General features: G+C 38.3%; 2 protein-coding genes across 6 annotated transcripts; one reads left to right on the top strand and one right to left on the bottom strand.

The window, feature by feature from the left end:
- The first annotated feature begins 709 nt into the window (after positions 1-709).
- LOC111323197 (acetyl-coenzyme A synthetase 2-like, mitochondrial) lies at positions 710-18,916 on the top strand. Of its 4 annotated transcripts, XM_022926503.2 has the most exons (15): positions 710-1,039; positions 3,527-3,623; positions 4,659-4,805; positions 6,621-6,673; positions 7,032-7,207; positions 8,261-8,413; positions 8,836-9,121; positions 10,082-10,174; positions 10,547-10,659; positions 11,989-12,115; positions 12,626-12,753; positions 12,953-13,016; positions 13,929-14,050; positions 15,007-15,190; positions 16,820-18,916. In XM_022926503.2, the coding sequence occupies exons 1-14, from the start codon at positions 751-753 to the stop codon at positions 15,187-15,189; spliced, it is 2,031 nt and encodes a 676-aa protein (XP_022782238.2). In that variant the 5' UTR covers positions 710-750; the 3' UTR covers position 15,190; positions 16,820-18,916. The 4 variants fall into 4 exon arrangements, with proteins under 4 accessions (XP_022782238.2, XP_022782237.2, XP_088619369.1 ...); XM_022926502.2 differs by lacking the exon at positions 16,820-18,916 and having other exon boundaries at positions 711-1,039; positions 15,007-16,557; XM_088763243.1 differs by lacking the exons at positions 710-1,039; positions 16,820-18,916 and adding an exon at positions 2,526-2,650 and having other exon boundaries at positions 15,007-16,557.
- Positions 16,779-23,042, bottom strand: LOC111323198 (mediator of RNA polymerase II transcription subunit 6). 2 transcript variants are annotated; one of them, XM_022926507.2, is made up of 7 exons: positions 22,829-23,042; positions 21,140-21,231; positions 20,862-20,944; positions 20,566-20,605; positions 19,525-19,602; positions 18,906-19,058; positions 16,779-17,417 (listed from the first exon to the last, which is right to left on the bottom strand). In XM_022926507.2, the coding sequence occupies exons 1-7, from the start codon at positions 23,017-23,019 to the stop codon at positions 17,194-17,196; spliced, it is 861 nt and encodes a 286-aa protein (XP_022782242.2). In that variant the 5' UTR covers positions 23,020-23,042; the 3' UTR covers positions 16,779-17,193. The 2 variants fall into 2 exon arrangements, with proteins under 2 accessions (XP_022782242.2, XP_088619373.1); XM_088763247.1 differs by lacking the exon at positions 21,140-21,231.
- Between the last annotated feature and the right edge of the window lie 651 nt (positions 23,043-23,693).

The raw sequence follows: 23,693 nt of genomic DNA, 5'->3' as shown, positions 1-23,693 counted from the left end.
CTAGTGTCCAAAATCGGAAATCGGCCCTAAGGCTAAAAAATCCTTTTACGAAATAAGAGGCTAGAGTCGAAAATAGAAAATATGTCCGTAGGAAATATGTATTACCTTGTAAAAATAATCACAATATTTTGCTATAAAATACAAACTCTGACACTTCTTGAATTCCAAACTGAGGGATAACAAATTGGCGCAAACGAAAACTCAAACAGTAACAACCAAACTACCACTCCGTAAAAAAAAAAAACAACAACAACAACAACAACAACAACAAAATATACGCGAGAAAAATGTTCACGTCAACTCAAGTTCCAACGTCGGGGTTAAAATTTTTTGACGTGACTGGCTTATTTGTGAAATCACGCGCGCTGCACGTGAATACAAAAAGAATTTGAAGGAGGGAGAGGGAGAGGAAAATAATGATTGTGATTTTCGAATAAAAGAGATTTTCTACAACCCGTGTCCATAGTACCTGTGAAACATCGGGTCAAAATTGGGTCAAGATTGGAATTCTATTGTAACACTCACTCACTCACTCACGCAGTATCTCTACAGTATATCTGGCTTCGCCTTCAATAGGAGGCTGTAGCCATAAATATTTTGCTATATATTGTATTCAAATGTAATCTTTGACTGCCTATTCTTTTATTACTGAGGGGGAGGGTTGGGGGTGCGAACATATTGTCAATGATAAACAACAGATGTCATGTGCCTGACGCATGCGTAACCATCCAGTTCTGTAAGGTGCAAAACATGGCTGGGTTTTCCGTCGCGCGAAAGCTGATTCCCGCAAGAATACCTTTTATCTTGTGCCGTCGAGTGTCTTCTTTCTTCACAGAGGACTACACTCCACCTCAGCTTGATCATGTCACACCCGATTGGGACAAACTTTATCGGCAGAGTATTAAAGATCCTGAAACTTTCTGGGGACGGCTTGGTGCGACGGGATTGGATTGGATGAAACCCTTCGACTCAGTAATGGACGTAGATTTGCAAAAGGGACAGCACAAGTGGTTTTTAGGTGGTAAACTCAATGTTACAGGTACGGAGGTAGTTGATGCTTTTACCTTTTTTAACCTTACCTCGGAGCAAGCGCTTTCAGGAAAACATTTCCGTGATCAGGTGCTATTAATATTATTAAAGGGTGCATGGAGAGGGCATGGGCGGTTATTTTCCATTTAATGTTAACTTTGTTTAAAGCAGTCCTGTTCTTAGGAGACTAACATTGACTATAGGTAGTCTGAAGGTGAAATTCTTATGTTAAATTCAGACCTATGGCCTGTATTCCTTCCTAGTCCTTTCTTTTCTAGTATAATTACTTATTAATCCCTCAGCTTCTTTAATCATTTACTTTCTCTTCTCTATAGGTGGTTTGCACGTTACGTCATGGCCGCCATGTTGGTGGACATAAACAATGGATATTTCATTAGCTTCTTTTGTTCGTCCGCCAGCATTTGTTCCTTTCACCATTGTTACCTGTGTCTCTAGAGATTGGTTGCAAACCACCTATACATACATATATACATACATATATAAACGTAAAAAACCTTATCCTTGAATCGGAGAGTGCTCTACAATCATGGAGCTTTGTAAGCAATTATTTAGGAAAATAAAAATTAAAACTTCGCACTAAAACTTCGCACTACAGATCTGTGTCGAAAGGGTTAAAATGGAGTTTTCCGTGACCTGGAAAATAATAGCTTGCGCCAGGCTGTACTCAAATACTACAAAGAGATGCAATCTTTGCATAGCTGAAAAATTCTTTATCATATGCAGAACAGGGGCGGGCACCCTAAACAAAAGGAACGAACTGGCGAGTGCGTGCCGGCACTCAACTAATTATTTGATAAGGCATGCTCAAACCACCTACTTAAAAAAGGATCGTTAGTCAACTAGTATCTTACCCACCGGACGAGAGAGGACTTTTAACCCTTTCGAAACAGATCTGTAGTGCGAAGTTTTAATTTTTATTTTCCTAAATAATTGTTTACATACATATATATACACTCGTTTTCAAAAAGGTTTTCATATGGATAGATATATAGATATATATATACTTTTGTTTCTTGCACGTGCGCTTGTGTGCATTTTTCATGTGTCACTGTCCAACATGTGAAAAATCTCGTTTTAATGAGAAATTCTCTCTCTGTCGGGTTCTTAATGTTTCAATTTGTGAACAAAGAAAGAATTTACGAATCCTGTTGGCAATTAGTTTACTTGCATACTCCAGGAAATTAAAGAATGAAAAATTGGGTTTAACTTAGTTATAGGTTATCTACCGTTGTCATTACTGGATGAGCTTTCTTACTACAATCCGTATCTACAATGATTCCTCTGATAAAAGAGGAGGAGAGGGCATTTTTCAAATGAAAGAACTAAACAGCATGTTCTTTTCAAAGTGAAACAAAGAACCCGACAGAGAGAGAATTTCTCATTAAAACGAGATTTTTCACATGTTGGACAATGACGCGTGAAAAATGCACACGAGCACACGTGCAAGAAAACAAAAGTATATATATATATATATATATCTCCATATGAAAACCTTTTTGAAAACGGGTGTATATGTTAATAATTATTATTATTATTATTGCAGAGAAGTCAACTGAATGCTACATTCTAGTCAGGCAGCACAGGGCGAAAACCATAACCTGTGAGCCATGGAGTAAAAAATAGATGTACATTAACTAATCCTAAGAAGCTTTTCCGTTGTGTCTGTGGTCCTCCTTCTAACAGGAACTCAAACTGCCACCTTGAAAGTCCGGGCAATATTCAGCGTGCCTGAGAGCACTGCCCTCTGCATCTTTCGCAGTACGTCTGTGCTTCTGCCTGCCACCAGCTCACGCATCATGACATCCAGCTCCCGTGACCACCCCCCATGACCACCCTGACTCCAGCGGAATAACTGAAATTCCCACCAGCTTCTGCTGGATGATTCAAATCCTGGCCAGCAACAACTTGAGTTTTACCATGCTTTCATAGAAATTTTAAAGCATAATAATGATAATAATAATAATAATAATGATGATAATTATTATTATTATTATCAGCATCATCATCATCATTATTATTATTATTATTATTATTATTATTATTATTATGCTTAATTTCTATGAAAGCATGGTGAAACTCAGGTTGTTGCTGGCCAGGATTTGAATCATCCAGCAGAAGCTGGTGGGAATTTCAGTTCCTCTGCTGGAGTCAGGGCTCGACATTAACGATAGCCAAACTAGCCACAGGCTGGTAGAAATTCAGTTTTGGCACGTGGTTTTCGATTTCCACCAGCCAGTTTGGCTAGCAAACAAACTGAAATTGTTGTAACATCTAAGTTGTCACTAGCCACTCGGCTAGTAAGTTGAAAAGTTAGTGTCGAGCCCTGGGAGTCACTTTTTATTTTTAGTTTCTGTCATTTTATATCATACACATTTAATGCTTGAAAATTTGTTTCACATGCATGCTTCCTTACTCTGCCAAATCAAAGCAAGACTAACATACACTTTCAATGCTTATTTTGCATTGTATTTTATAGTAAACTGTGTTGACAGACACATGAAGGTAGATCCTGATCGCTGTGCCTTGATATGGGAGAAGGATGAACCAGGGGATGTGGAAAGGATCACCTATAGGTAATGACTTTCCCTAGCCCTTTTACTCCCAAGATCTCTTAAGTAAATTTTCTCCCGACTGTTTGTCATATAATTCTTATTATGTTAGTGTGGAGAATTAGGTATTGGATCAACTTATAATCCTCCTATTGATATTTTGCTTTATTTTCCTTCTATGGCGCTTGATATTGCATTGATAGCAAGGCTCCCACACTTGCGGGGGGCAGAGCCCCATACTCATGGAATATGGTCAACCTCTTTTCGTTTGGTTGTCACGTGACTGACTGAGCGTACATATGTACGTGCATGCCTTCAGATTGCATGGGTAGGGTGGGGTAAGGGAGACTATCAAAATGAAGGGAGGGGTGACTTGGGCAAGTCTTGGCAAATGCACATCTTTTATGTTATCATTAATATTACAAACTTGGGAGCTCCGCTTTTAGGCTTGGCTAAATCTATATATTATAATTTGTGAGAAGAAATTCTGTCCTGGTCATTGCTGCGATTTCAAGGTTTATCATCAATTCTCCATACTGTTTTCCATACATAATCTTGTAATGTTCTCCAAGAGAATTTGGCAATAAATCAAGCAGCATCCTTTCATTCATATTTTTCTTTGCTCCGATCAACCTTAAAAATGTATTGAACATAACCTTTGAGGAAGTAATTTTGAAAAAGTGAAGGTTGAGACATACAAAAATGGGTGAAGAGTTTGGCTTTCAAGAGAAAGCAAGATTCTTCACTGTATTGTCAGAAATTAAGTCAATATTCTTATATATTTGTGCATGATCCTCACAGTAAAGAGCGAGGATATACGAAGACATATGAATTTCAGATATTCGTTGTGTTAGTCAATATTCTGTTGGTTGGTTGACCAGTCAACTGCTTCAGGTTAGGACTGTGCATATGAATACTGTAATTATCTAAAAATAAAAAAAGAAAATTGCCCTCAGTAGATATTTACTAGCCTAAGGCTGCATTTTAGCTTTAGTTAGTGAATGCCTATTTAGCTTCATTCATCCCTGCTTTGTTGACAAATTGTTTATTATTTCTCAGAGAGTTGTATGAAATGGTCAATAAGATGGCTAATGTTTTCAAGAGCCATGGAATCAAAAAAGGAGATGTAGTCTGTATCTACATGCCTGTCAGTCCATTAGCTGTAGCTGCCATGTTGGCTTGTACAAGAATTGGTGCACCTCACAGGTAAATATTTATGTAAGGACAGTGTTCTCAGTTATTTGAAGCACAACGGACAAAGAAATTTCTAAACCAGTATTAATAGCAGCTAGTCCTTTCTCTAGTTGAATTTTTTTTAAGAATTCTAAGCAATTTCTAGGCGGTAATAAGGGTTACTGTTGATAGCAATAAATTTTAGTGGTTACCGCATGAAAAGGGATCATGGCATTCAATATCTCAAGTAATTAATGAAAGGTAATTAATTGTGCTCAGCTTTGGCAACTGAATGCCAGGAACAGATCAGCCCACTGGCTGGAAAGACAGCAACAAAGGTTTTACATGACTTTCTATCTTTGGTCTGTCTTAATGTAAAGATGATTTGCCATATTTACCTGTGTATAATGTGCACTTTTTTTCTACAAAAATAACATCAAAATCATGGTGCATATTATACACGCCTCCCGGTTAGCTCAATGGATAGAGCACTGGACTGTTGTGCAGGGTGAGGTAGAGGGTTCAAGCCCCAGCCGGACCAACACTCAAGGTCTTCAACTCTCGTTGAAATTTAAAACTTAAACTAAATAACTTTATAATCTTTTTAATTATCTGCTGTAAATAACTATTATCTACATAAATTATGTAAATGTATTTGACTTTTAAATTTTTTAGTGTCCCCCATTACCTTATAGCTAAAAACATAGACACTTAAATAAAGTTTTTCATTCATTCATTCATTCTTAAGATAATTGAGAAGAATATGCTACCTTCCTATAACATAAAGAAATGGTTAGATATTCTAGTCTTCTCGGATAGGGACGAAAAAATGGAGGTCCTGTCTCCTACAGGGTTAGGGGTAGGAGACATTAATTTCTCACCCACGAGATTACTGTGTGATGGATGTCCTCCCCTGGGGTGGGATGGGTGGGATTTAATGGGTGGACTACTTGCATGGATCACATATGTTCTGTTCTAGTCCTACCCTACTGCAGTAATGCAGTGAAAATGGTTGAGAAAAAAAAAAATCAAACATGGATTCCATTGTTTGTGACTCATGTCCTTATTTGCATACATTAAAAACACAACAAAAAAAGTAACACATTTAAAGGTTTGATTAAATAACTTATTTTCAATGAAAAATTATAGGTGCATATTAAGTTTTTACTCTAAAATCAAGAGGAAAGACAAAAATCGCTAAATATTTTAATTTGCAAGTGTCCAAACAGGCAGATGGATCAGATTTCAGAGTGGTTATGCAAATTTGGCTGCGGGTGAAGAGATCTCATGTTACATAGAATTTTTCTCTGAGAAGCAAAAAGAAAGTGAGCAAGAAATATTTCAGGAAAAAAGCTTTATTTAAAGCAGTTCTTGATTTGCTGTTATAGGAGAAAATGCGTGAATTTCTTACATGTACAAAGTGCATGCAGTGGGATTGCTGTTTACTTGACTTTACGGCCAGAAAATTGCACAGCGTTAGTTTGAAAATTCTAAAAATATGACGATATGACACAAAATCTTCAATACTTTTCGGACATATTGTTGCTCATTCATAATATTTAACTGGGCCATGGAATCGTCAAATTAGCTAGGCCTCGCTTGAATTCCTAAAGTTTAATTTCAATAATGTCATAAATAACTAAGTAACAAAAGATATTGATGCTAATGGTATAGTAAATTTCTTATTCTTGTTGTCTTAATAAATAATTGTACGAATATTTAACTTGTCTTTTTTGCCGTGAAAAACTTTTTTCCCTGATAAATTTAATAGGTTAAAAACAAGGGTGTGCATTATACATGGGCGTGCATTATACACGGGTAAATATGGTAAGCTTTTTCTAATTGCAGTGTTGTATTTGCTGGGTTCAGCTCAGAAGCTTTGGCCAGTAGAATAAATGATGGTAAGTTGAAAATCTTCAAGGTTCTCTTTTTCTTAGCCAAATATATCTGCCACAACTAGTGGGCAAAAACACTACCCCACTAGACCTTGCAAAGGGTTCAAATTATTTTTTTATCACTGCTTGGTCACTTTCTTTTGCTTGTAGCATGTACAGTTTGCTTGTTTTAACATAATTTGTTGTGGTATTTTTAATTTTCCCTAAGAGGCTGACATGGTTACTTTGGTTTTGGTGTGAAATGTGCTCTATCACAATGATATTTGGCTCATACAAGTAGTTCTAGTTGATTAGGTATCAAACTTTGACTCTCGTGCAAGGTTGTTGTTTTGGGAAGTGTAATTCTGTGTGTTGTGTTTCAAAGCAAAGGCTGAAACAGTCGTCACAGCAGATCAAGTGGTACGAGGTGGAAAAGTCGGTGATCTAAAACACATGGTTGACAAGGCTGTGGCTGCCAGCCCATGTGTTAAGAGAGTGTTTGTTGCCAGCCGTACTGGAGCAAATGTTCCAATGGGAAAACTTGACATTCCTCTTGAGAAGGTAACTTTCCTGGTCAATATTTTACTTGGACTGTAATTTTTCAAGGTAGGTTACTTAATATTAAGCTGGTGACACACTTGGTGATTTGATATGCAAATAACTGCAATTGGCAAAAATTGCTAGGTGTGCTCGATGGGGGCGATTTTGATTTTTGGGGATTGTTCCTATCCGTGCATAAAATCACCATACAAAATCATCAATATCTGACATGTCAGATATCGGTGATTTTATATGCTGATATCCCATCATTCAAATTCACAGTGATCTGTGAATAAAACCATTAGGTGTGTCACCAGCTTAAGTTTCTCAATCTCAGTTTGCTTCTCAGGTGGATATGGCTTAACCCGCCAATGTCACAGGTCAAACTTCAGGTTAATACAGCAGTAGATGGATTTTTTTCTCCTGATTTAGATTATGATGTACAAGGCAAAGTAGAATAGAAATGTGATCTTAGGCTTGAATTAGAGCGTTCATTAAGCTGAGTTGGTAGAACAGCTAACCACAACATCTTCATTTTGGCTGTCTCTTGAGTTCTTAACACTGTCAGTAGCAACATGTTTTCCTTTCATCCTCTCCAATACTCTTTGAAAAAAATGAAAAGTTTTAGTACCCCTATTAATCAATCAATCAATTAAGTTTATTGTCTTTACGTGAGGCATGGTTACCCAGATTGCCCGAGCCAGAGGCTCATGTATGAAACGCAAGACAGCAACCCACCCATCCCACCCAGGGGAGGACATCCATCACACAGTAATCTCGTGCGTGGGAAATTAACGTCTCCTACCCCTAACCCTGCAGGAGACGGGACCTCCATTTATTCGTCCCTATCCGAGAAGACTAGAATATCTAACCATTTCTTGATGTTATAGAGAGGCAGCATATTCTTCTCAATTATTTAAGACCTTGAGTGTTGGTCGGGCTTGAACCCTCGACCTCCCGCACAACAGTCCAGTGCTCTATCCATTGAGCTAACCGGGAGGCGGTTAAAATTATTACAACTGTTTCTGTTAATATTAATCTCTAATGGTAACTGTTAATATCTTGTCCATGTAGGAAATGAGTAAGCAGTCAACAGAGTGTGAACCTGAGCAAATGGACAGTGAAGACATTTTGTTTCTTTTGTACACATCTGGCAGCACAGGACAACCTAAGGGCGTGGTCCACACACAGGCTGGGTACCTTCTTTATGCTAAATTAACACACAAGGTAAGATCTTCCAGTTTGCTTTCGTAATATATCACTTTTTGCAAATTATAAACTTCTATTTTAAAGAACTTTTTGAGTTGTGAGCTCTTTTGATTTTGTGGATTGTTTACAGTCTGCTTTCTCACAAGTAACAGCAAGCGAGTTGTTTTACAGGGGTCAAATTACTAAAAAAGGAGAGATAATTCAAAGAGCATCATGCCTCAGCCTTTTTGCTGTTTTATTGAGGAGATTATTACCTTGCTGTTACTTAGAGCACTCGCAATGTGACAGATCTTTTCACCTAAGCTATGGAGCAGAGAATCAAACCAATTTCGAAATTTAAACACGCAACATGTGTCATCATAATTATTACCCTGTTACTTCGAGATGGTGCTTGAGCCATTATGCTAATTAAATTTATACTTTTACAACATTTTTTCCAGTATGTGTTCGACTACCACCCCGGAGACATCTTTGGGTGTGTGGCTGATATAGGCTGGATCACAGGCCACACATATGTTGTATATGGCCCTTTATGTAATGGGGCCACCACGGTTCTGTTTGAGAGCACCCCTACTTATCCAGACCCGGGACGTTATTGGGAAATGGTAGAGAGACTGCGAGTAAATCAATTTTATGGCGCACCAACTGCAATAAGATTGTTGCTGAAATCAAGCAATTCTTATGTCACAAAGTATGACAGGTCGTCTTTGAAACTCCTAGGAACAGGTTCGTTATCACGGTAGCATCACTAACCGGGTTATTTTCCCAGACATATTTAAATTACTGGAGAAACATATTCTCTTGTTTGGACGGAGCGTAATAGCGGCAGTTTGTTGTGTTAATCCGAACTCCGCAAACTGAGTTTGGGCCCTAAATTTATGGCCCTCAGAGCAAAGTATAGCAACAGTTCATAGTCACCTCTACGAAAGGCAGTAGGTGACAAAAACATTTTCTGAAAAACCAAAACGTAGTTTTTTCCGGGTGTGAAGAGAACGATTAATCTGCGGTGAGAAGACGCCTGCGGAGTAACGCGTAATAAAGTGGGGGAAACGACAGCATTTTTTTGTTTCAAACAATAGAGAGATTTAGCACCGCGTTTACGTGAAACGTGAATGGTAAGAGTGACCACGAGACCTTGTTTTTCCCGCCATTTTTTCACGTTTGTCGGTTGCACTTCGCCGTTTTTACGTGAAAGTAACCTGTTTCGCTTTTTCCGTGAACGTAAGACTTTCTTCACTTTTTCTCTCACAAAGTTGAAGTTTATTGCTGGGAAAAAGGCAGCAATACTTTTCCTTGTAAGTCATGCAAGGGCGCCTTCAAATGATTCATGACGTGAGCTCACGCTAAGCCAAAGCAAGCAAGGTTCATGCTATTTTACGTGAAACGTGAAAGGACAAGCTGACGTTTGTCGTTTCACGTAAACACCACGCTAAGTCTCTTTAATGTGAATATTAATCGTTGAAAGTTCTCTTAAATAATAATATTATTTTAATAATATTTAATACTTATATTGCGCTTTTTCTATAAAAATACTCAAAAATGCATTTAAATTTAGAGTGACGTATTTTCCCAGTCGTAAACCCTTCTCAAATTTGAGCAACGAGTGGTAGGTAATACGGGGAGGGGTACATTTTGTTTCCTTTTTCAAATTTGAAGTCATGTGATTTTACGTCCTTGAAAACACAGTTGGTGAACCAATCAATGCTGAGGCCTGGCACTGGTACCACGAGGTTGTTGGGGAGAAGCGATGCGCTATCGTGGACACCTGGTGGCAGACAGGTGAGAATGTAACTGCTTCGAGTTCTCTGTCTTCTCTCTATTGCACAGGTGCCAAACCCGTCCAAGCCTTAAAAAATTGAGTAAATGCTGATAGTTTTTAAAGAAACTGTTTGGGGGCTGCGTCGGTGGGGGTAACGAAATAATTTGGATAAATCAACAAAGTTGAAATGGTAAATTGGCCACCGTAACGATTACAAAAGCTGACGTTTCGAGCGTTAGCCCTTCGTCGGAGCGAAAAAATTGAGGCTTCCTTTCTGCAATTTCTTTAAGGGCATTCTCTGGCCAAGGCCATAAATAAATAGACGAACGAAAAGAACTAACTAACTAACTAACGGATAAGCCAATTAAAACGTCTTGTGTTGTCTCTTGCAGAGACTGGTGGTATTCTTCTATCTCCTAGACCTGCACCTGATGATTCACCCCTCAAACCAGAATTTCCCGCCAGACCCTTCTTTGGAGTAGAACCTGTATTACTGGATGACAAGGTACTGATCTATTCAGTTGTCTGCGAAGTATATATTGTTTCTCGACTTTTCAACCTTTGAGTATACAATGTTTCCTAACTTGTCTATTCCAGTGACTAGCATTAATCCGCTATCGCTCCATCAAAAATGCTGCAATCTGATTGGCTACCCAACTCGCCATCTTATTCCATGATAGATAGTCGGTTGTTTAACTCTGGGGGGTTGTAACCGCGAAGAGATAAAAATATCAGCATGATTATTGATAAGTTTTGAACGACTAGTAGATTTATAGCAAAACAATTAGATTATTCTCTCACGATTTCTATCTCTTGATTCGAGCTTTGTTCTCATGGACTATCACGCGTTAGAAACCACGAGCTCATACAATTCAGTTAATTTGAAGAATATGACTGCATTTAGGAAGAACTGAGCGCAAACAAATTGGATTGCATGGGTGGGTATTGGTTCAAATTACATGGCCGATACAGTAAACACCCGAAAATAAGAGCCTTATTTTTTGGCAGTCTGGCAAAAAAGGTTCTTGTTTAAAGGGGTAGTTGTTGGTAATTTTGGCAAAACAGGTTCCTAATTAGGTTCTTAATTGCTAAGAGGGGGATACAGTTGTCATTTTTTTGCATATATATCATAAGAATAATAAAAAAGCTTTGCACGGGCTAAATTTATATACAAGACTGTATAACTGTAACTTTTAACTACTGTAACAAGTAAATAACACTAAATGCTGCTATTTCTATAGAACTAGCTATATAGCATATATAGTGTTTGCACTACTGTATTATATTAAGAATTTTGTGTAAATTATCTTCTATTTCTTTTACACACACCAATAAATTGTGTCAGTAACTTGTGGTTTGTTTATCCTGTAATTTAGCTGTAACCCATATTATAAGAACCTGCTTGATCATGTTTGGCTAAACAGGTTCTTATTTGAAGGGGTATTAAAATGGCAAATTTCTGCCAAGAGGTTCTTTATCCACTAGGTTCTTATTTTCGGGTGTTTACTGTACGAGGGTTTCAATTTAAGCCTATAAGTCCCCTCAGTTACCGCCGTCTGTTGAGCCTGCGAGCGGGCTCTTCGGGCACAGCCGCCATTAGCGGCTTCATATGGAAAAAGTTATTGAAACCCATGCTTAAATCTCAAAGAATCCAACCACAGCTAATGTTAGACGAGTCCGCTGGGGCAGAATAACGTTATATCAAACGATGGATTGGGAATTTCTTAGACAGCAACGAAAGCTTAAGGAATAAGGGACTCATCTTGGCCATTTCTTGCCACTGCCTCCCTTATACTGGCTACTCTAATAAATTTCAATTCGCTGACTGTTTCAGGGTCGAGAGCTCATCGGAAATGACGTCAAAGGCGCCTTGTGTATACGCACGTCCATTCCCAGTATGTCTCGTACTATATATGGCCATCATCAGCGGTTTCTAGACACCTATTACAATCCTTTCAAAGGTACGCTCTTTGGAATGTAAATGTCAAGGTTATGAAAATATTATGTAGTAAAGTAGGAAAACGTAGTGTAGTTGCTTTGTTTTACTGCAGTGGGCGGATCGAACGGCTTCTTAGGTTATTAAAATACGCTTATTGTTTCTTTACGAATTTTCCCGTATTTCGCATGTTTTTGGCACAGAGTCTATTTTCCCGCCCTAGGCACTGGTTGCCAGCATTTTTTTTCCACGCTGCAAACTGGTTACTGTTGCTACTTATCAGTATGTTTCTCTTGAAAAATTTTACCTGAATTTTTCAAGTCCCTAATTTGCGATCTTTTTTTTTTATCTACTTCGCCCTTCGCCATCTCTGGTGCTTTTAGGATTTTTGTTGCAGCCTCGCTCTTTCTTTATTTTCCATATACCTACAGACAGACGGAGACACAAAAAGTGTAGCCTAGAGTTTTGACTATCTCTTAGTCTCGTTGGCTGTCAGTACAATACCTTGCTGTTCACCGGTTTTTTCCGTTTTCAGGATTTTACTTTACCGGTGACGGTGCGTTACGAGACAAGGACGGAGACTACAGAATCACGGGAAGGATGGATGACGTCATCAACGTCAGTGGCAAACGCCTGGGAACGGCAGAAATCGAAGACGCCATGGTAACGAATGACTGCTTCAAAATTGTGTGATTTGATCCAGTCGAATGTTTTCTAGCGGAATCATTTCTTAAGATTTCTTATTCGATTAAAATCTTCACTGTCTATCGAGATCTCAGTCATTGCGACTCGACTAGTAAACTTTTCAAGTCGAAATGTCCCTTATGTATTACCAAATTATTGCGATTCACTTTTTGTTTAGGATTATCACAAATCAGTGGCTGAAACTGCTGTTGTCGGATTTCCGCATCCTGTGAAAGGAGAAGGTCGGTTTGTAGTCTCTCGATGTGACATTCTTTAGAAACAGAAAACTTTCGAGGAGAATTTGTGGAACAGTCAACAGCTTCTGCGGTTGTTGATTATTTCCTTTATTCTCAGGACCGTAATGTTTGATTTAGGAGTAGAACTGTGAGGTTTCTGGTTATTCTTAGAGGTTAAAAGAGTAAGACTGGAGCGAGAAGTACCGCCGAGTCCTAACCCCGAAGTGGGTCGTGGTGGTGCCGTGTTCTTGGGGGAAATGTTTATCTTTTTTCCTCCTAGTCACTTGATATGGCAGAAACGGGGGAAGGGGGGAGGGGGGGTTGGGGAACGGTTGTCACCCGCCGTTGTGGGCCACTGATCTCATTACTTAACCTTTCTTGGCGTGAACTACCAAGCCTTAGTATCTTTAAAACTAGAATCCGTAGAGTTGACCTGGTCAGCCTAGTGGAAGACAGTGGCAACTGCTGCAATCTTTGCAGCACGTGATTTTTTTTTTTTTTTTATTTTTTATTTTTTTTTTTATTATCTGCATGGTACAAGTATTTTTATGTTATCTGAACACTGTTGATATTTCTAAATATTTTAAAATTTTAATGCATAGTTTATCGCCTGTATTGTTACTTATTATGATACTGTACATAGTTTTTTTTATTAATTTAGTAAAAGTAGGTGTCCCCAATTAGCTCTATGAGCTAAATACATTGACACGGTAATAAAGATTATTATTATTATTATTATTATTATTATTATTATTATTATTATTATTATTATTATTTATTATTATTATTATTATTATTATTATTATTATTATTATTATTATTATTATTATTGGCGAACTGTACCTGGGAAAGCGATTTATATCACAAGGAGTTTGTAAGGAGACATATGGCAGCATATTTGTTTGTTATTTTTGATAGGTATCTATGCGTATGCTACACTCAAGGACGACGCTACCATATCTGCGGAAGATCTAAGAACAGAACTTAAGGCCATCGTGCGAGAGAAGATAGGTTCCTTTGCAGTTCCAGAAGTCATTCAGGTAATTAAGTGTTTGAAAGGTTTTAATTCGTGTATGAGAAGCGACCTATCGTCTCAATAAACTGACTTCTACATAGGGGGACTTATTAGTGCTGGTTGTGCGTTTCCACGCCTTGAATCCTCTGGATGTTTTTCCTTGTTTGGCACCGAAACAAGGTAATCAAGCAAGTAATTGTATCGGAACTCGGTTTGGCACCGATTCAGTGCGCTTGGAATAGTTCGCAAGTATCTGCTTTGGAAAACGGTTACGATTTTTCCTCGGTTTGGACGTGGTCCATATTTTAATGCTCTATGGCACCGATTGTGGCTTTATTCTCTCTGAGATCTTGTGTGCGAGTGGCATCGGTTGTAATTTCCATAATTTCCTGCATTTGGCCCCTGTTACATATTTTCTTGCGCCCGACACAGTTACAGTTACCGATGGCATTTCGCAACGAACTTTTTTAAGTTTCAGAATTGGTTATGATGCTCTTTTAAAGTGATGGTACTCCTTTTAGTGTGACAAAGAATTCAAAGGAAAGTCGTTTGTTTAAACTTCACTTGCCCATACCGAGTCTCTTACCCACTTCAATCCACTTCATATACTACTTCAATCTGATATTCCAGGGGATTGTCTGAATGACTGAAATCTGAAGTGTGTTGCCGCGAACGGTGACTAACCATGTAAAATCAAAACCTTTAATCTAAAGTCCTTCACGAAGGCTTCGAAAAAACTCACGCTAAATGTTACAGTGTTTAACACAACTTAAAGACCAAAAATCGAGAAATTGAATGATACAGAGAGCTTTAACTCACTGGCCTCGTGGCACCGTTTTAAGATGCCGCTACCGCGCTTGCACGGAAACTTAAATTTCCCGTATGGGAACCTGGGCAACGGCCGCGCGTCGACCAGCCGTAGCAGAGTGTGTGAACACGCGTGCGAACTCGAATTCCTGAACTTGTTTTGTTTTCCTTTAGGTCGTGTCTGGTCTCCCAAAGACCCGCTCAGGAAAGATAATGCGCCGTATTTTGAGGAAGGTAGCTCAGAACAAACCTGATGAACTGGGTGACGTGTCTACCTTAGCGGATCCATCAGTTGTGGAGGAAATTGTTCGGCAACACACCAAGCATATGCAGGAGGTTCGAGCGAAACACGAGTAAGGTATACCACTCACTCGTGAGAAAAGGGATGAATATGGCGAAGGCTTCTTTAACCATGATCATATGACTCTTAGGATTGATCAGTTTGTTACCATGGAACTGTTAGACAAAAAAATTTATTGTCGTGCATAAGAGGGGAGAGCTGTGAACTGATTGATCTTGGTAATGAAAAGTTAGAAGTAAGCCGTAGTTTTTTTTAAGATTTGACTATTTTTTTGAAAAACATGGCTTTGCTTAATTCTTGAAGGAAGTTACACTCCTTTGAGTTGCATTCTGGGAAAGAAAAATTACCTTCCAGTAGAGGAATAGCGTAACCAATCGTTTCTCATTGAAAATATCACCAAAATATGTCTAACTCCCACGATCTGATTCATTTGATAATTCTCCCTTCGAGCTGTTACATATTTCCCTGTAAGTTAGTTACGAGAATTTGGTGTTAGATCAAGATAACAACCTATAGTTGATAAGTTTAAGTATTCTCGTTAACTCCTTGCTGGAAAATGTATGGATATTACAAGGAGAAGTTGCATGTTTATCACTTCGGGGAGTTAAGGGTTAACGATTAACAATGGGAGGAATAATCATTTTTTATTCCTTTCAGTGCAACATCAGTATATTGTTAAAAAATGAAATATTAGAATCCGTGATTAGAAGATATTGTAGAGAATACAAAAAAAGAGTAATACTAATACTTTGGGAAGGGTATAGTCAATTCTCTTTGAATTCGGAAAACCTTTGCAACCAACACGAGAGGAGTGTAATGATTAAGAGAGAGTGGACTATTTTTAGGCTTCTATTTCTTGAACGCCATTCACTGTCAGTCAACAGTGAAGTTTGCTGGCATTACACCACACCAAGCTTCCTTAATGAATTCTTTTGCCTTTGCTCCAATCAGCTTTTTTCTGTGAACATAATTTGCTCAAGGTAGGCGCCTTTAGGAAATCAAAAATAAACTTGAAATTGAGAAAATTTACCCTCCCATACATTAAGAACTACAATTTCATTGCAAATGTGAATAGCAAAATTCGTCTCCTACTTCGAACTTTTCTTCGTAAGACTGGCTGAAAGGGTGGCAGTAAACTATCACTACCTCATCCTTGCCGTTCGTGTTAGCGTAGCTCTAACTCCTCATTTGGTCATAATCCATGGGAGTTTTCTCCTATTTGTATTTGGTTTTTTCACTCATCTAAAATATAGTATAAATAGAGACGGTGCAATTTTATAAAATGTAGAACCAATTGTATTTCTACCGTGAAACACTTTTCTCTTTTGGAATGAGTGCTTCTGTAGTTGGATTACATCAAATAATATAATATATTTTTGTGCAAATTGAACTTAGTAAACAAAATAAAAGTACGATGAAATCAATGACCAGAAAGTGATTTTTTAGTAACAGCATCCCAGCCAAGAACGCAAAGAATTAGAAAAAGGGAAAATGGCAACAATGACTGTGAAATTAATACAGTATGAATCTTTTCAAAGATTGGGTGGGTGTTGGGTGGGTGTTGGGTGGGTGTTGGGGGGGGGGGGGAAGGTGTCACTGGACTGATCCCCATGGCAGGAAGAAGCAAGAGAGGGGTCAGTACGGATCCATTTCAGGATTCACTTTATTACATCACTATTTACACAGGTCTGATTCCAGGCAGATGCCGCACAACTCATTGGTAGGTAGTCCTGCTTCTCCCCACCACTTCTAGTGTTGGACAAGCGCAGTTATCCTGTTTTAAATGATGACATCCTCCTAGGTGAAATGCTACCAATGTCCTATACAGGATCATCATCTCCGCCTGCCACCAGCCACCACTCTCCTGTTTATTCACATATACACTCTTGTGAAAAGTGTAAGCCAAAGAATGAGCCCGATAAGGAAGGATCTGGGTGAGCTCACTGATCAACTTGCTTTATTCTGGAGTCAAGTCATATTTTCTTTATATTTCCAAGGAAACCCTGTGATTTCCCACATCTTTAATTAATGTTCCCACTTTTCAAATTCTCAAGTTTAGTTCAAATTTTCTTCTTCTTCCCTGGGGGTGGTTTTGTGGAGGAATCACTGCTTGCTGTTCTCTTAATGGCCTGGTGGGAGTTAAGAGGACCACGTGATGCATTGGTGCCCAGGCCCCCTGTAACAGAAGCACCATTAGGAAGCGGCTCTACAACTGCTGAAGAGTCTGCCTCTTTAGATTCACTGTCGTCGTTAGAATTTTTGTCTCCGTTCTTCTTGGCCTGGCCTGGATGAAAACAAAATAAGTACAGAAAGGTCCAATTCATAAAAATGATGTTTTACCTTTGAATGAATTCTCTTGTCAGTTGCACTTTTATCTATTTATTTCTTTCTCCAAACCTTAGATGATAATACAGAATTAAGTACAAGGTGAAAAAGTAGAGTTAAAAAAATGAAATTTTCAAGAAAAGAAAACTTACAATACAAAATTACACCACTTAATTAAGTCACATTGTATGTAGGTAGGAGAGGAGAGGGGCACATCTAGATTTAGTTCTTATTAACTAAGCGGGAGGTCTGTATGGGAGAATCTTGACCGAGATCACCAGTACAGACCGAATGCAGTGAGGTCTGTACCAGCGACTGAGGTCAAGATTCTCCCATACAGACCAACCTAGCTCAGTTAATAAGATGTTTATCATATGGCTGTCTTATATGCCAATTTTTTATATTCTTTGTAGCTTTTTTTTCTAGACTGATCTAGATGCCGGTCTAGATAGGAAAATCTAGACCACTTTCAATATTGATTTCAGCCAATCAAATTTGTGAATTCGGTAGTTCCCAGTCCTTGTGAGACACAGCCATATAATAAAAACTGATATTGTGCCCCTTAAGTTACATCAGTATAACATAAAAAAAAACCACTTAATTTCTTTTTAGTAAAAAAGTAAAGAAAAACTTTTAAAAATAGCTCAGTAAATTGTCAAAGAGATGATGTTTCATTTGTATTGAGCAAGGTACCAGCGTAAAAGTGCAAAGTATCTTCGGGGAATACAGTTTGAGTATTAAGCTTTATCCACCAATCACAGGGCATTTTAAGACTTTTCAACAAAAATGGGGGGGCCCATAATAGGGCAATCACATGACTTTTGGAGCGCATATAGTTTATTTGTGGTCCGAGTAGCATCATTTACCCCCAAGCAGAGCGATGGTGCAAATGACGCTACAAGGGACACAAATAAACTATATGCCCTCCAAAAGTCATGTGATTATTATTATCAAAACACAAGGCAAAATCGTACAATTCATTTAGTAAGTACGGTAAGCGTGTTTAGTCACTATCATCCCTCTCAGGGCGGCAAATATCATTTACAGCCCCATCATCCCTCTCAGGCCGCCAAATACCATTTACAGTCTGCACTTTGCTTTTTGGCCTGTGAAAAGGAGTGTTTCAGAGAGGGCAGTTTGTCATTTGGCCTTGCTTAGTGGTAATAGTGAAAATTTCTTTCCTTTTCCTCAAACAAGATGCCCTGGGAATCAACATTATTAGCAATGTTTAGAGGCAATGTACAGCATTCAGTTCAAAGGAATCATACATGGATTACAAATTTCAATGTGGTGATGTGATGAAAAATAAAGGCACCTGCATTTAGGGACTACAAATTACCTCAAAATTTGTTTTACTGTACTCAATTTCTCAGGCTCATGTATGCATTTCCTTGCCATCAAATTGCTTGTATCAGTGTCTAAACCTTGTTTATTGTTATTAAATTACCTGTGGAAGTCTGTCCTTGTAGAAACTGAGGTGGAAACTTTCTTGAAAGTTCCCCAAGCAACATGTGAACACCTTCCCGTTGAAACTGTGAACTGGGCTCTTTGTTTGGATCCTTCACTGTCTTTTCCTTGTTACTTTGGCTCCTTTTAGAAGCTAAATCAGAAAAAAAAAAGCAGAGTAAACAGACATTGTTTATCTGGAGAGGTAACTGACAAAGCTAAGAGATACACAGAGCAATTTCTGATTGAATCTCAAAAGTAATCTGGGATTGCTTTGATTTTGCATAGCTTTGCAATCTGATTTTCCCAGAAAACTTGCGCCATCCTCTAAACCAATCAGATTCAAAATGAAATGAATCACATTTTGGTCATTTGCGTTTTCCTATATTTAAACGTAATTTGTGATATGGTGTCAAAATTAATAACTGCAGAAATAGCATTGTTTTTATTATTTTGCTTTGTGTTTGGTCCAAATAACTTACGTCATTCTCTCAACTAATTACATGTGGATGCAAAACTAAAACCAAACAATGTCAACTATGAATCCTCTGCTTTCTGTGTAGAAATGCATTACTTTCTATCAGAGATTATTTTCTCAGTGTGGTAATTGTATGGCTCACCTGTTAAATGTTTCTGTTGTTTATCTTTAAACTCCCACCAGTAACCTTTAGAAGGATGGTACCTGGAGTATGATGAAGCTGTTTATAACAAAAAACAAAAAAAAGCTTCAAACTCAGTCACAAAAAACACACTATCCCTGGGCCAACCAACAGGTAATGCATGTATATCTTGTGCAAGTCCCAAACAGACATTTTCTTCAATGTTTGCACAGCTGGTTAAACTCTTTTTTTTACTACAGCTATGAATATATGAAAATCATATATTTGAACTGCAGTTAAAGAAATGCATATGAGAACAATCTTCACAGTAAGGGGTACAGCTTAGGCAGAAGTGAAAATAAGACCTGAAAAAAATTCAGGCATGTACGGGATTCAAACCAAGGACCTCTGTGATACAGTGCAGTGCTCTACCAACTGAGCTAACAAGCCAACTGGGAGCTGGTCATTATGGTGGTTCGTAATAAACCTGTGAGGTGATGAGTAAATGGCTATGAATATATGAAAATCATATATTTGAACTGCAGTTAAAGAACTGCATATGAAAACAATTTTCACAGTAAGGAGCACTACTTTGATCTGCAGACTACAAAGATCATTCTCAATTTCCCATCTTCCCCCTTCAATTATCACTCCCCACATTACAATTCTCACTCTACACCCCTCAAATCCCACTGCTCACCCCTCAGTATCCACTTTCCATCCAAGAATTCCCATTCTCAGCCTTCAATTCCAACTCCCTTTCCCTCAACTGTCACTCCCCACTCCTACCATTTTCGCTTTCCACCCTTAACTTCTCATCTACCCATATTTTGCTTCTTGGCCCAAACCTCACTCTTAAAACAAAAACCCCTTAATTCCCTCAATCATCAGTCCAAAGCACTTAATATAGACAGTGCCACTGAAGCGCATTTACCGTTGACATTGCTTACTGTTAGTAATGCTGTATTAGGCAAAATAAGTGACACATTGACTGTTATCTCCATTGACTCAAGAGTCAGAAGTTTCCAAGTACTCTAGCATATTTAATCCTAAAACATTTACCTTCATCAAAAGCTGCTTGTATGTGGTGTAAAGCAGAAAGCTGGAGAAGTATAAAACAACACTTCCTGATTGGTGATTTCATTCATATAAAAATTTACAAGCTGCAATCTAAATAAAAATTAGACAAAATGTGAAGAAAGGGGGGTAAATGGTTAATGGTGCCTTTTCACTGCCACACTCAATGTTGAACAGACACTTCTCAATGCAAAGAAGATATCCTCTCTTAGAAGATTGGAATGACAAGACAGGACAAAGGTTTCATAAGCTAAAAAAGTCTAGTAGGTTTTTTTACTAACCAATCTAGAATTGATGACAGAGCAAAGATCAGGTGCTTGGTAAACCACTCCTGCCAACATGTAGTAATCTGCTAGTGGAGTAACTGCAAACAGGCAATAAAAGAAAAGACTTGAAAAGACTGTTTCAATAGGGAATAAAACACATTTTGAAGGGAGAATCTAGCTGCTAATCGATATTTGCAGCAGGTTTTTTCAAGCACCCCTTCCATTTTATAAATCCATCAGTGTATGTCACTGGTGTATTAAAAAAAATCTTTACCAATATATCATGCATGTACCTTGAGTTGGGGAATTTCTGTGTTGTTTTCGGATGACATATAGGATTGGATCTTGAACATGGAGAACTACATATTCAATTCCTGTCATGGTACTTAAAGAAAACAAATGCATACAAATATTTATTACACGACTAGGGCAGTCAGAGGGCCAATAACTAAAATCAACCAATCAAAATGCTCTATTGCCGGTCAATATTCTCTCAGTATTGGACCGGGCACTGTCCCGAATGGTCCCGAATAATACCACACTTGTGTGTCCCTTTGAACTTCAGTCGTATAATAAATCTCTTATTAACCAAGCTTGCTTGGGACCGTACTGGAAGAATATCGGCCCTCGGTCTTTTTTGTACGGACCTCGCTGCGCTCGGTCCACACTGTCAAGACCTCAGGCCGATATTCTCCCAGTACAGCCCTCGCGCTTGGTTAATAAGATATATTTACAATTCCTCATAAGATGTGCACCAAGTCACCAAGCATTCATATTAAAATTGTAATTTTAAATAAATCTTCCTGGCAATATTCTCATGTAATCACTACAGAGGGGAAGCTAGCCCAGGTAATGAATTCATGTTTAAGCACAGAAAGTGAGATCTTATAAATCACACGAGAAATTTTTACCAGGAATGCCTTGAAAGGTCACACCATGTTGATATAAGTATGTGAACTAATGCCAATTTACACCAATTAACTTGTCGAAATAGACTGGCTTTGATTCATCGATTGATTTTCTGAATTACAGTCTTTTCGTCTAAGAGTCCTTTAATCCAAGTCTTTTTGTCCAAAAGTTTTTTCATCTAAGTCTGTTTGTCTCATTGTTAAGTCTTTTCTCGAAGCAAAGAAATAACTGTTAGAAGGCTAGATAAGGCTATATAAAGAACTTATTAGTGCGAGCTGTTACCATTTTGGCTCCGATAGCTTTAGTCACCAATCCTTGTTTACGAATTCAACGTCGTTAGTTACTATAAATACACAGAGAAGATGCTGATTTGGGGTCATTTTTGGCTTAGTTTTATTTCTTTATCATGTTGGACTATGTTGTTGGTTATGTTGGACACTTAGTGATGTTACCCTTAGTGGTCTATTGCGCCCAATGGACGATTAACAACAAGCCTAATAGTCCCATTTCTAGTTTCGCGTGAAATAATTAAATGGCAAGTCTTTTTTTCTTGTCACTATTTAATAAAATATATCGCGTAACAACTTCATTAAAATAATTTTATAACTTTGACGAAAAAACTTGATATTGGACGAATGGACCTAAGACTTTAGACGAAAAGACCGGATACCGCTTTTCCGATCATCAATTTTCATTGATTGTTGGTCCTGCTTAAAAAGCACCGACAGACAAAGAAATAATTACATTTACAAGTACGGTCCATATAAAGGTGTCTTATATTAAAAAACAAAGGTTGGCACTTGTAATTAAAAATGAATCCCCCAATCAGTCGTTTAACTATTGAAGATTGTCACCTCTCACTCTGCCGGAAACCTTACAATAATTGTAATCCTTACAAGAATGGTTTGAACCCAAAAGTAAGGGTCGAAAGGTAATACTAAAAAAAAAAAAAAAAACTATACGTTAATTTGTGAAAAAATTAGACATTTTTGTCGACAACGACTCTTTTTCAGAACTATCCTCCGATTCGATCATACTTCTTGCGTTGTACGAGAAATAACTTCCATACTTACGACAAAGTTGACGGGTCCAGTCGCTGCATTTTAACGACTTCATTATTGCATGTACGATCATAAAAGGGATTTGTTCTTTGTGAAAAATATTCCAAAACATTTTCAGGATTGAGAACCGGAATCCAGGCGCTGTCATGCCACGAAAGACCTAGTTGACTTTCCGACGGTTCGGCCGCCATCTTGGTATTCATTTCAATATGTTTAGGAGAGGGGATTGGGTACTTGTTCGCTTCTCTCCTTACATGACTTATTAGAACATAGCTGGCAGAGTCGCGCAATCTAATTCATTATACTAAAGCGTGCTCAAAATCCCGATAGTGCACGCCGATAGCGTCAGCAAATCCGACTTCGCCAGAAATTTTTTTTCGCGCGAGCGGCCATTGTTAGCGCGGGGAAAAATAATATATTTCGCGATAATAATGGATACAAACAGAAACTCGGCCAACTAGTCCGAAAACGAAGACAATGTTTCGACCTTTTCCCTTGGGCTAGAGTTCTTAAATGAGGCAGAAAAAGAGAAAAACAAAGCAAAAGGAGACTCGGCATCAGCACCGTCACGATTCGCTTCAACTGTTATTGTTGTCCGTTTTTCGCGTCGGATTTGATGCACAATTCCACCGGCTATGTTCTAAAACAATTGGTTCATCCTTTCAGCTGTGCACTATCGAGTTATGGAGCACATGGGAAGTTTGGAGAGCACTCACGCTTCCTTCGTGCTCTCAAACTTCCCGCGTGCTCCATAACTCGATAGTGCACGCTAAAGCATGAGCCAATTGTTAACTAACTATCTGTGGTCCCTCAGTGAAAACTCTATTAGGCCCCATTTATATAGTCTCGGGTACCCGAGACAACCCCACCCTCGAGT

The sequence above is a fragment of the Stylophora pistillata genome, chromosome 6 (genome assembly GCF_964205215.1).
Source record: "Stylophora pistillata chromosome 6, jaStyPist1.2, whole genome shotgun sequence".
Taxonomy (NCBI): domain Eukaryota; kingdom Metazoa; phylum Cnidaria; class Anthozoa; order Scleractinia; family Pocilloporidae; genus Stylophora; species Stylophora pistillata.
This window is presented reverse-complemented; position numbering and strand designations above follow the sequence as displayed.